At 30.8% G+C, this 12,924-nt stretch overlaps 1 protein-coding gene across 1 annotated transcript; it reads left to right on the top strand.

Moving 5' to 3' along the window:
* Positions 1-2,463: 2,463 nt before the first annotated feature.
* Positions 2,464-4,403, top strand: LOC9303464 (probable polyamine oxidase 5). The gene has a single exon (XM_021019064.1). The coding sequence runs from the start codon at positions 2,670-2,672 to the stop codon at positions 4,278-4,280; it is 1,611 nt and encodes a 536-aa protein (XP_020874723.1). The 5' UTR covers positions 2,464-2,669; the 3' UTR covers positions 4,281-4,403.
* The last annotated feature ends 8,521 nt before the right edge of the window (positions 4,404-12,924 follow it).

Below are 12,924 nucleotides of genomic sequence, written 5' to 3' on the forward strand. Positions count from 1 at the left end.
AAGGAAAAGTCCTTAGGGTCACGGGAAATACCATAGTAGCTAGCTAGATTTTTGGAGCTCAAGATTTTGACTTTCCTTCTACCTACATTTGTATATATATCTACACAGTCGATATGTATCTGCACAGACATTTTATTTATAATTGCAACGTCAATTTGACCAAAAGAAAAAAAAAAAAAATTGCAACGTCAAATCTAAGTGTCTCCGTTACGTATTTATATCTCTATAATCTTTTGGCATGTAGATTCTACCTTACAAAAAAATTTATGATTGATCAACTGTGTATATTACATATCCTGTGAAAATCGTTTTTCTTCTGTTTGAAGTTGATATAGTTACGTCCACACTTTTTTCCCCAAAATAATGGTGGATGTTGCTCTTTTACATATTGTTCCAATTTATCGAATAAATCGGAAGAGGCAACTCATGTTAATATTATATCCTATTTTATACTGTTACTATGATTTTGTGTACATCAAAGTACATAGAGATCACACAAAACTTGAGAAAATAATGATTTTTTTATGTATTTGTTTTAGAACTCAAAGTTGATTCTCTTCTCGGAGAGCCAGAGCTTCTTCGGGATGTGCAAACTCATCGCAACCGACAAAAGCCTTACAAAGATTTTGTCTTTATGCTTTGCTTTTATTATTACTTTTCCACATTTTCGAGAGTTAATAAATGTTGTGTCACAAAAATAATGTTAATGTGGATTTTACGTAGAAGGAATGCATATCATCATTTCAATTATTTTTAGGAGTAATTATAGTTATCAGTTAAGTCTTGATCCGATATATATATTTTTCTAATAATGGGTCATTTTCTGAATTTTATAAGTTAACGACATGATAGCTTACGGATCTGCACTACCTTTGATGAAGATCTATTTCTGTGTATATAGTGCAAAAGTTTGATATAATTAATTTTAACTAAAGTAAGATAAATCTGCGATAATATCTTCATCAAAAGAAAAAGTTGCATACTTTGATCGATCTAAAAGGAAAATCTACGTTAAAAAGCATTTCTTCAGGAACATATTCGCTAGCTGAAGGAATTAATTGATCATGGTGTGTTATGATGATTGCCTACTAATTCTATGGGTAAAAAAAGCAAAAGAAAATTTATTTAGCGTCTTTTTATTTTCCACTATATAAATATGTTTTGTCTAAAATAAAATAAATTATCTCGTCAATTAAATATCTTAAAAGCTACAACTTTCAAACAATAGTATTTTGACCCAAAAACAAATTCTGCAAACAATACTTCTTCTATGAAAGGATCTGCAAACATATAAAAGAGTTTATAATGTCTTCATTGTTTTCTTTCAACGTTTCAACGGAAGTCTCGTCCGTTCCACATTTTATTAGTTGATTATACATATATCAGTGTATCTTTTTATTTGCACGATATGTTTTTATTACATGTAAGTAACTCTATGTAAATTATAGGTTTTAATTACTGATACAAATTAGTCAAATGAATCATTTCAATTTTGTATCATAATTTTATTTTTTCAATATCTGAGTTATGTCAAGTTATACATACATTGAATTTTCAGAGTATTAGTTCGATCACTTCGGCCTATTTTACATAAGTAAATAAAATAACAAACGATCCAATCTACCTTTAACCAAGAAATTAAATAGCCCAACTCCTATCAACTACCATTGTATTATATATTGGTGATCCAAATTTTCTTGCAATTAGTTTTAGTGTCTTGTAAGCATGATACTATTACTATTTATTATTATTATATAAATCATAACCATTCAAATTGTGTTGCAAAGAAACAGAAAAGAAAAGACAGATATTTATTTAGAAAAAAAAAGGAAAGATATGTAATAATGTAAACACATAAGATATATAAATAGCGACACGTTGTTGGTACGTTTGGAGCATGTTGCACAACATGCAAATATTTCATCACATTGCTTATTCACTAAACAAAAAAAAAAAAGCGTTTGGGGCAGTTCAACCGCCTTTAACGCTCCAAAAGTTTTTCTGTTATTCAAGTTTGTCACTCCATTTTTATTCAAATTCTAGTGAAATTGAAACAATTAAAAAAAACATTTTGTTTTCTTTTAAAGTAAACCAATTAGTCATTGAGAGGATAGGTGAGGCTTGAGGTGACTTGAAATCTAATTGACATGTACATTGGACATGTGTGTTGTGTGATACTGATGCTAATAATTTGATTTATTTACCTAAACAGCATTAAGAGGATGTTGAAAAACACAGTAATTAGTAGATAATTAACCTAACTTTTGAGTATTATAATAATGACTCTGCCAATCACTAATCCATGGATGTCAGTTTTTTTTTTTTTTTTTTTTTTGACAGCGGATGTCAGTTTTATTGAAGTGATATTTTTAGACAAATGTATAATTATAAAGGAAATAAATAAAATTACCAAAAAAAAAAGATGAACTAAAATTACTTAGGTCAAAACCTAAACTCAAAACGATAATTGTAACTAAAATCTCTTCACTCGCTTAAGGCTCACACACACACACACACACACTCTCTCTCTCTCTCCCTTATAAATGTTGTGCCAAAGCAATCTCTCTCCATTCATTCACCTTCCTCCGTCTCCTTCCCCTAATCCCCAAAAACACAGATAAAAATCTCTCCTTTTTCATCATACACCGACAAGGATCTTCCTTTTAACTATGGCGAAGAAAGCAAGAATTGTTATAATCGGAGCTGGAATGGCTGGTCTCACGGCGGCTAACAAGCTCTACACAAGCTCCAACAACATGTTCGAGCTCTCCGTCGTCGAAGGCGGTTCTAGAATCGGCGGGAGGATCAACACCTCTGAGTTCTCCTCCGAGAAGATTGAGATGGGTGCCACGTGGATCCACGGAATCGGTGGAAGCCCTGTTTATAGAATCGCTAAAGAGACTGGTTCTTTAGTCTCTGACGAGCCATGGGAGTGTATGGATTCCACCATTGATAAAGCTAAGACCTTTGCTGAAGGTGGGTTCGAGATTGAGCCTTCGATTGTTGAATCCATCTCTGGGTTGTTCAATGCTCTCATGGAGTTAGCTCAGGGGAAAGAGATCTCTCAATCCGACGCCGATTTGGGTCGTTTGTCTCATATTTACGAAACTGCCACTAGGGTTTGCTCTAATGGAAGTAGTAGTGTTGGGTCGTTTCTAAAATCTGGGTTTGATGCTTACTGGGATTCAATCAGCAATGGAGGAGATGATGGAGTTAAAGGGTATGGGAAATGGTGTAGAAAATCTCTTGAAGAAGCCATTTTTACGATGTTTAGCAACACACAGAGGACTTACACATCAGCTGATGATCTCTCGACGCTTGATTTCGCGGCGGAGAGTGAGTATCAGATGTTTCCAGGCGAAGAAATCACTATAGCTAAAGGCTATCTCAGTGTTATTCATCACTTAGCATCTGTGCTTCCTCAAGGTGTTATCCAATTGAATCGAAAGGTCACGAAGATCGAGTGGCAGAGTAACGAAGTGAAGCTGCATTTCTCAGATGGGTCTGTTGTTTTTGCAGATCATGTTATTGTTACTGTCTCTTTAGGTGTGCTAAAAGCAGGGATTGAGAGTGATGGAGAATTGTTTAGTCCTCCTTTGCCTGATTTTAAATCAGACGCTATTAAGAGGCTAGGTTATGGAGTGGTCAACAAGCTGTTCGTTGAGATGTCTCAGAGAAAGTTCCCGTCTCTGCAACTTGTGTTTGACCGGGAGGATTCTGAGTTTAGGTTTGTGAAAATCCCGTGGTGGATGAGAAGAACGGCGACCATTACCCCAATCCATAGCAATTCGAAGGTCTTGCTTTCTTGGTTTGCAGGCAAAGAAGCTATCGAGCTTGAGAAACTAACCGATGAGGAGATCATAGACGGTGTCATGACCACTATCTCTTGCTTGACAGGCAAGGAAGTTAAGAGAGATACCGCAAAGACTTCTAGGCCTTTGACCAATGGCTCTTTGAATGATGATGATGATGAAGTAATGAAGATCACAAAGGTCTTGAAGAGCAAATGGGGAAGTGATCCTCTGTTTCGTGGCTCCTATTCGTATGTGGCGGTCGGGTCAAGCGGGGATGACCTAGACGCCATGGCTGAGCCATTGCCAAAGATTAATAAGAAGGTTGGTCAGGTGAATGGTCATGATCAAGCCAAGGTTCATGAGCTTCAAGTCATGTTTGCAGGGGAAGCAACACATAGAACCCATTACTCCACAACTCATGGTGCCTACTATAGTGGTTTAAGGGAAGCCAATAGGCTTCTCAAGCATTACAAATGTAATTTTTGAGTGTTAATTTTTTAAGAATATGTTCTGTTTTTTTTGGGTAAAATGTGTTTAGAGAAGCATAATTAGTTTTGTAAGATTTTTTAATTGTTTACCTTCAATTTGGTTTTTCTTTTACTGTTTTTACTTTTTCTTCATTACAAATTCACAGCCACTTTCCAATCTAAAAAAGCAAAATGTTCTGAATTTCTTGGACGATGAGTTTCAGGGGACAAAGGATATTAAATAAATCAAAAAGGGAAAGTTAAAAAAGAAAGCAAGATATAAAGATGTATAATGGAATTTACATCTTTGTTTGTTCCCTCACTAGTCACTTTTAGTCCCTTGTACTATTTTTTCTCTTTATTTCTTTAATAATTTTATGTGTCACATTATCAAAATAAGTGTGGAAAATCTTTGTAATTATAAGAAAAATAGATGAACCAACTCAAATGTTATCTATTTATTTTGGTAGTTTACTAAATATACCTTTCAACTTCACAAAAACCAAAAGAAGGAATTGGATGAATATGACTAGAATCAAAAATTTTGATTAATTTTTTTGCCAATATTTAAACTTAAAGTCAAAATGATATTCTATACTATAAACAAAAGCAGATTTCTTATAAGAAAATACAGTTGGAAATTGGAAGAGGAAAGGAACAAAAGAAAAAGCTTAGGATGCTCCCTACCTATATATATATATATATACAAACAACCCCTAAGAGATTCTTAAATTTTTATTTTGTGTGGTGAGCTTTCATGGACAGGATCCGCCGAACCCGCCTAGTTTCCAGCTTGCAAAGCCATATATTAGCATTTATATATACCTTTTTATGTATCAACTCTTATATATAACTTCATGTTTTCCTTTTTATGTAGACAATGAACCCGGGATCAAAACACAAATTATTCTCCGACATCTATAAAATTTGCCTCTTAAAACGATTACAATGATCAACCACGAGACTTCCACTATAACCTATTTACATATCTCGAATCATCATCAACCATCGTACCACCATAAATTTGTTGAAATAATTGAGTCTATTATAAGATTCATATTCAGATTTGAGTGATGGAATGTATAACATTGAGAAAGTGGTATCATATGGACGGTCTTCTCTATTTTACACTAAGATTATTAACTGTCTTTATGCTCACATGTACAGTATGATCATATATGCAGCAGTATGCATCATGGTCCTACGAAAGAGCATCAACATATATTGAAAATAAAAATAAAACTAATAATATAGAGAGAGATGAATGGTCATTGTCATCTCCACATTGGTTCCCAAATCAATTGAGTTGATTCAACAGTTATGTACAATGTGTAATGAACAAGTGGTAGTGGTAGGGTTTTATTTCACCAATTTGCTTCCTATCCGTATATCTTTAATTTCAATTATTTCAGGACTCTTCTAATCTGATTTTATTATACTATAAATATAATTTCAAGTATTGTACATATTGTCTAGGGATTATTGTCTAAAATGCGGATTTTGCCCTTTTTAAACACTTAAAAATGTATGTATTTTGTGATTTTTTTTGCAAAAATACGTACTTTATACCAAATACTAAACTCTAAAAACAAATGGAACCGACTAAACCCAAACATAACGAGTGAAACACATATTAAATCATATTTTTGGAGCCTAAAAAAGGGCAAAATCCACAAACTATTAAAAAAATAGCAAAATCCACAAATGCCACTATGAAAAGGGCAAAATCCATAATTAATTCTATTGTCTATCAAATCATAACCTACTTTGAATCTATTCTTAACAGAAAAAGAGCCCATAATAAAAAAAATTTTTTGCATTTCATGGTATTCATATAATCTGTTTTGCTCAAAAAGACTATAAAATCGGAGTTCCATTGAGAAAACTAAGCATATCTACAAGTTGGTTCGCTAACACTCAAATAACATATCGGGATCTTGGTTGTGAGTCTTGTGACATGTTGTGTCCAGTTTAGAAAAAAAAGTATCCAATTTAGAAAAGGGAGACAAAAAAACTGTGTTTTATAGCAAATAGCATCTACTCAAGTGGGCTTAAATTTGTATAGTATAAAATATATATCTGACTTTTATTTAACAGGGGACATATTGTGTTGATTATAATATCACATATGTTTATATTATCTTAAGAACTGCAAAAAAAAAAAAAAAAGTTTCTTTTATTTAACTTATGTCCCGAAACTCATTAAAGAGATGTTCTAAACATTTTTTGGTATCTACATTTATGGCGGAATGAATAGTTAATCACTTAATCTCTTTTAATCAAACGAAATAACGTAAACCACTAAAATGCAAACTTTGATTTATAATATATGAACCCATATTGCATATGATATAAGAACCCATATTGCCTATGATATAAATATATGTATTAAACGTCTGTCCAATATATTTTTATACATTTTGACGGATGAACCTAGTTCCTAAACTTAATTATAATATAATTTGGCAATTTGATGTCGAAGTTTAGATTAATACCGGAATACGAAAAATTTGAATTTTATTGTGGAATGACTTAAATTCTGGTCCCTCAATTAACAAGGTAAAATCCCTTCAACAATTAGACCATCACTAACATGTTTACGTTTCTAATTTTAGATATTTGTTAACAAATATGAACCAAATTTTTTTTTTAAAAAAAATCTCTTTTCGTTTAGTTTTTACTAAAAATTCAGCATATCCAGAAATCTAAATCCTTTTCTTTTTTAATGATATCCGATTTATACCCTTTTTTACATATTTTCTGATGTTTCAGTGCCAATATGTTTATATTTTGTATTGTCAAATCAAAGAGAACGATACTCCCTCCGTTTTCGAATAGTTGTCGTTTTAACTATATGCACACAAATTAAGAAACTATTAATGTTGTTAGTTTTTCAATATAAAAATATCATTAATTATCTACCTAAACATAATTTAACCAATAGTAAATCAAGTTGCATAATAAAAATAAATATAAAAAATAAAAAGGTAATAAATTTTGCATCGAAAACTGAAAACGACAACTAATTAAAAACAAAAAAAATTCTCTAAAACGATAACTATTCGAAAACGGAGGGAGTACTCAATTAGACTCCACTCTATTATTGTGAAACAATTTGATTAGATTTTATTTTTATTATTATTATTATTCCTAAAGACAACAAGAATGTCCCACTGGTTGTCTTTTTCCAAATTAGTGAAAATAAAATAAACAAATTATAAACGCTAAAATATAATTGAAAATCGAATGCTGCCCCCCTAAGCGTCTATCACATTTTTTTCATTGGTCTATGAGAAAACACCCAATCACAACAGAAGACAATAATTTTATATTCAAAAAGGTATAGTAATAAATCTTTTAAAAAGTGAGTGAAATAACTCATGGAGCCTTGATTGCTGGTAAACTAAATTTAACTCTATTATTTGTTTTTTTAAAATGGTCTATATAGAATATATATAAAACATTAGCTAGGGTCCCTACTACAATGGTCCGGATTATCAAAACTGAAATCTGTTGATCGATGACTCTAACTCCAACGAACTACTGGTGGTGTGGTTTAGATCCTTAAAGACAAGTCAATAATTAGTGAGGTGGGTTACTGCACGGTCCATACCTCAGATAAACTCTGCACTAGAAACATATGTTGAAGTTCTTCGGTGGGCAATCTTTTTTATACACTCGGGACCTCGGCTACAACATCATCACCTTTGTAACGGATGTTGTCACAGAGATTTTGCATCACATGTCTTGGCCCATGCTTTAACCTTTCCGACAAAAAATTTAAGTTATAGCTCATCTCTTTTTTAACGTTTTACAATCTTGGTTAAGTATGGATGATCCCATTTGGATACAGCCTCTTGTTATGGCTGATATAAACTGTTATTGCAATCACGTTGTTGCCTTAATTAATGCTAATTTAGTTTGAGAAAAAAAATTCTTCGACGAAATTACTGTACAACTATTTTTTTTTATGACATTACATGTTTTATAGTGTTTTACTCGATAGAATTATACTTATAATATCATACGATATGATATATATGTCTTCGTCACGTGGTTTACACAGGCATGCATACAAGCATGCTGATCGGATATATTCCAACATACTTGCTTTCTATAGTATGTAGTATCTTACTGTGCAAAAATATTGAAATTTATAAGATAAAAATATTGATCAAGTCTTTTTTTATATTGATATATAAAACCTTAAAATATACATTCAATTTTGTAAAGGTGTGAAATTAGCTTATCTTTCGTAATTTTACTCTAAAAAGCTTGAAAGGTTTATCTCGTCTTGCAGATTATTGTGTAAAATAACACTGTTTTTACCTTCATCTCAAGTTACATAAATGGACTATCTATAACACGTAATCTCAATTAACTCCATAATTTTTGTTTCATACTAGTACACCTACCTCTGCCAACAAATTAAGTGTAGTTTTCATCGTCAAGATAATTATATGGTACTGAATTAAATAATCCATGATCATTTGGGAAAGAATAATAAATAAATAAAAAGAGAATAATTAATAATACTACACATTCATAATAAGATTTGCCTGAGCTTTTTGACCAATTTGGTGGCAACACATGAGTTGATGGAAGAAGAACAGAAAAGTTAAATAGATTATAAGAAAGAACATAAAAGCTACATGAGCTTTGCCCAAAAAAAAAAAAAAAAAAAAGCTACATGAGCTAATAGCATAATAGTGAAAGAAGATGAACGAAAAAAAAATTTTGTGAGAAGATGTTTCACCTAATGTATATTTTTCTCCAGCTTCACAAAACTACAAATGAAAATATCAGATCCTGAGGAATCTCTTCCTTTTCTTTTCCAAATATCATGACAAATTCCTAATCATTAGTAATCAATAAAATTAAAAAATCATATATGTTTTGGAAAATTATGATAGAAAAATCGAACAACCCATCAATGCATCTCAGAGTAACTTTTGTGTCTTTTCTTATGTGTCGATTTTTTACTGTCTAACTCTTACTTTTCTCCTAACAAAATCTTTTTCTAAGACTATCTTCGTCAAGTTTTTTTTTGATGGATTTCTCATAATTAAAAAAAGTAAATATAATCAAAAAGTATGAGAGATGTTGAGATACGGTTCTCAAATGAGAAATGTTGAAAACGTTTCTTAGTTTTTGCTTACTTTTTGACAGATGTCATTGTTTAATTGGTCTAGATTTGATATATAATTTAAGAATAATCAAAATGAATAAAATATTATATTAAAGACATCCAGTGAGTTTCTTACGGATGCTGATGCTCTAAAGCTCCGATGATTATCATTTTCATCACCTTTTTACTATATATCAATAAAATTTATATTATAAAAAGGAATTAATCATCTCAAAATGAATTATTTTCTATAACATATGTACGTCAAAAAGATCTTAATGCTAAAGTTAAAATAATGTTCTTATTTTTTTGAATGTTAGCTAGTAATGTTCCTATTATATTGCGAGAAAAAAAGTTGAAAATTTTACCTGATGCTTCCATTATTTTTCAAACGGCTTTGAGAATGTACAATTCATTATCATTTTGTATTCATCCTTAACATGATCATTTTTGTATTCTTTTTAGTTTTGCGGTTATGACTTTATTTTTATTAGATATATATATCACAGTGCACTTGGGGTGATATGTGAATTAAGTAAATTATCTCATTGGTCTCAACAAAATTATTTTGGTTGTTGTTCCTTTATAAAGCTTTTTGTGATTATTATGTTATACAAAAGTAGACCTATCTAACTAAGTTAAAGTAACACATTATATATAGCTAGGGAGGCATCTATCTTTTAATACATACCCCACATTGTTGAAGAAAAAAGATATGTCAAATAAAAATAAGATGTAAGAAAAATTAAATGTGCATGCTAAGAAGGAATCTTGAATACTAGGTAGCAATAGGTCTTTGGTCGTTTATTTTTGTAGACTTTTTGATTTGTTAATTTTCTCAAAGTGAACCAAAGTGATGATTACAACAAAGTGTCCAATATTGAAATGGGCTGAGATGGCCAAATGAGAAGGTGTACATGGCTTCTTTGCATTTGTCTGTCCCTTCACTAAAATTCAAAAGGTTGCCGATGCTAATTAATATCTTCTTAGATCTTGATATATCATGGATTTTATAGTTTTTAACCCTGATATATGTATTGTTTTTAGAGTCTTTTTGTTGTTTCTAATGTCTTTTTGAGTCTTTTCAAGTTTATAAACGTTCGGGACTAATTTGGAGAGTATAGGTCATTCTGGAGCAAAACCAAGAAGTTATGCTGCGCAAGCAATCCGGAGACGAAAATACGTGCAAGTTTTCCTGAGAAATCCCTAAGCCTAACGTTTTCCTCATCTGTTTTAAAACCCGAATTTAATTGTTTTATTTTATTTTTAATATTTATATTTTCTGTTTAGCTTAATTCAAAACATGTTAGTCTATTGTGTGAACACGAGAGTTTTGTGGAATTCGACCCTAAAGTGGTACACAACGATCTCGTATTTGAGAGAGTAGTCTTAGGTCTAATTTGACTCACATCAGATATGTCCTTTTCTAATTTTGGTTACATGGTCCCTTTTCATTTTCATTCCATGGGAATTCGAAGAAAACAAGATGAAGAAAATGAAGCAAAATTTATGTTATGTATTTGATTAAAATTTGGTTGAAAATGTTAAGAGTCCATATTTTTCATATACTGATACTAATGATGGCTCAATCTTCTACACACTTATTATCATGACTCATAAGCCGATATATGGTGATAAATATTTATCTAATCTAAAAGCATTTTGTTGATGTTATTCAATCAATTGACGGTTTCAAATGTAAGCAGAAAATTTTAACAAATTTTATAGAGTTCTATAGTTAAACAAACAAAAGAAAAAATTTAGATACATTCTAACTTATTTTAAAATTGATAGAGATTAGCCAATATAATATATAGTTGTATACCACAAATTATTTAGGAAGTTTTACCAACTGATTTATGTACTCCTAAAATATATGATGTTCGTGTCCGATTTTTTATTTCTGGAAAATGGTTTTTGCCTTGCATATATGATATATCAATACAATACTATCATGACCAACAGTGCTTATAGCTTCTTTATCAAAAAAAAGGGGAAAAAAAAGAAGAAGAAAAACTATGCTCATATAGGTTTCCATTTATGTATATTTGTTGTCTAGATTTTGCATGTAAACAGTAAACATTTCTTCAAACATCGCTACAACGTGGGAAAAAAGAAAAAAAAGAAAAGCATCACTACAACAACACAATTTGATTTACCTTTGAAAGAATAGTATAATTAAAAGAAATAGAATCAATTACGGATTTGCCAATTTTCTTAATGGCATTTGTGGATTTTGCCATTTTTAGAATAGTTTATGGATTTTGCCCTTTTTCAGACTATAACAATGTGATTTAACATCCGTTTTACCTGTTGTATTTGGGTCTAGTCAGTTTCATTTGTTCTTAGGGTTTAGTATTTAGTATAAAGTACGTATTTTTCTGAAAAAAAATCGTAAATACGTACATTTTTAAATGTTAGAAAATGGTAAATTCGTAAGATTTGAGTGAAAATGACATTTTCAAAAGATTTTGATGAAAAAGGGCAAAATCAACAATAATCCCACCTTTTTTTTGTTTCTAACGTTTAAGGGCCATATGGCAAAATATGGTTCATACAATCATCAAACTCATGAAATTATTAAAGCCAATGACCTCGTGGATCATGGTACATAAGTTATGTTTACTCCCCCAAGTAGCTCTACACAAAGATTCAATCATTAATTAGTCAGGTCTCCATCGTTTAGTTTTGTTAATCACGGTTTAAGAACAACTGAATGAGTCATCTCAATATTGCATTTCGCAGTTCCATCATTTTGTAAATTTATTGACCAAAATAAATAAAGTTTTTGAAAAATTAACGATAAAAAAAAATTGCTCACAAATCAACTAGTCATGATTCGGGTACAAAATTTCAATCCTTATAACTATCAGGCATTTTTTGTCCATATAATATTTATATATTTCCAAAGTGTGTAAGAATGTTTATATACTTCAAAAAAAAAAAAAAAGTTTTATGTACTTCCAAAGTTTGTCAAGCATCACCTAGCTATATGAAACTCTTCCAACCTAACCGGTATACCTGCAACCTTAAACGTTAATCTCTATCCAATAGATTTATGGTCTTAATCATGAGATGGACACTAAATCCAAATTATTCTTTGATTCATGATTGTGACTAGTGAATCTTTTTTTTTTTTTTTTGAGCAAATGTGAATCTAATTGTTAGAAGTATTGTAACATACAACAAAATCACGATCATTTACCAACAAATTCACAATTTTCTCACCATAATCATTATCTTTGTCGATATCTTATATGACTATGACACATGATCATGCCTTATTACGAAAAGAAAAAAAAAACGCGAGTTGAAAAGTATATTCCATCATAAAAATCAAACCATGAAATTGATAGACGTACCATTATCTTGTTATGTAAACAAGAAGGAAAAAATTTAAAATATTAATTAACCAGAAAAAATATTAAAAATGTTTTTATCGTCAGAAAAAATTTAGAAAATTTTCTCTAAAAATTCCTTTGGGCTACATTCAGAGCCCAGCAATTTCGTATGGCCCATAAATTCGAAGAAATAC

Source organism: Arabidopsis lyrata (assembly GCF_000004255.2).
Source record: "Arabidopsis lyrata subsp. lyrata unplaced genomic scaffold ARALYscaffold_7, whole genome shotgun sequence".
In the NCBI taxonomy this organism is placed as follows: Eukaryota; Viridiplantae; Streptophyta; class Magnoliopsida; order Brassicales; family Brassicaceae; genus Arabidopsis; species Arabidopsis lyrata.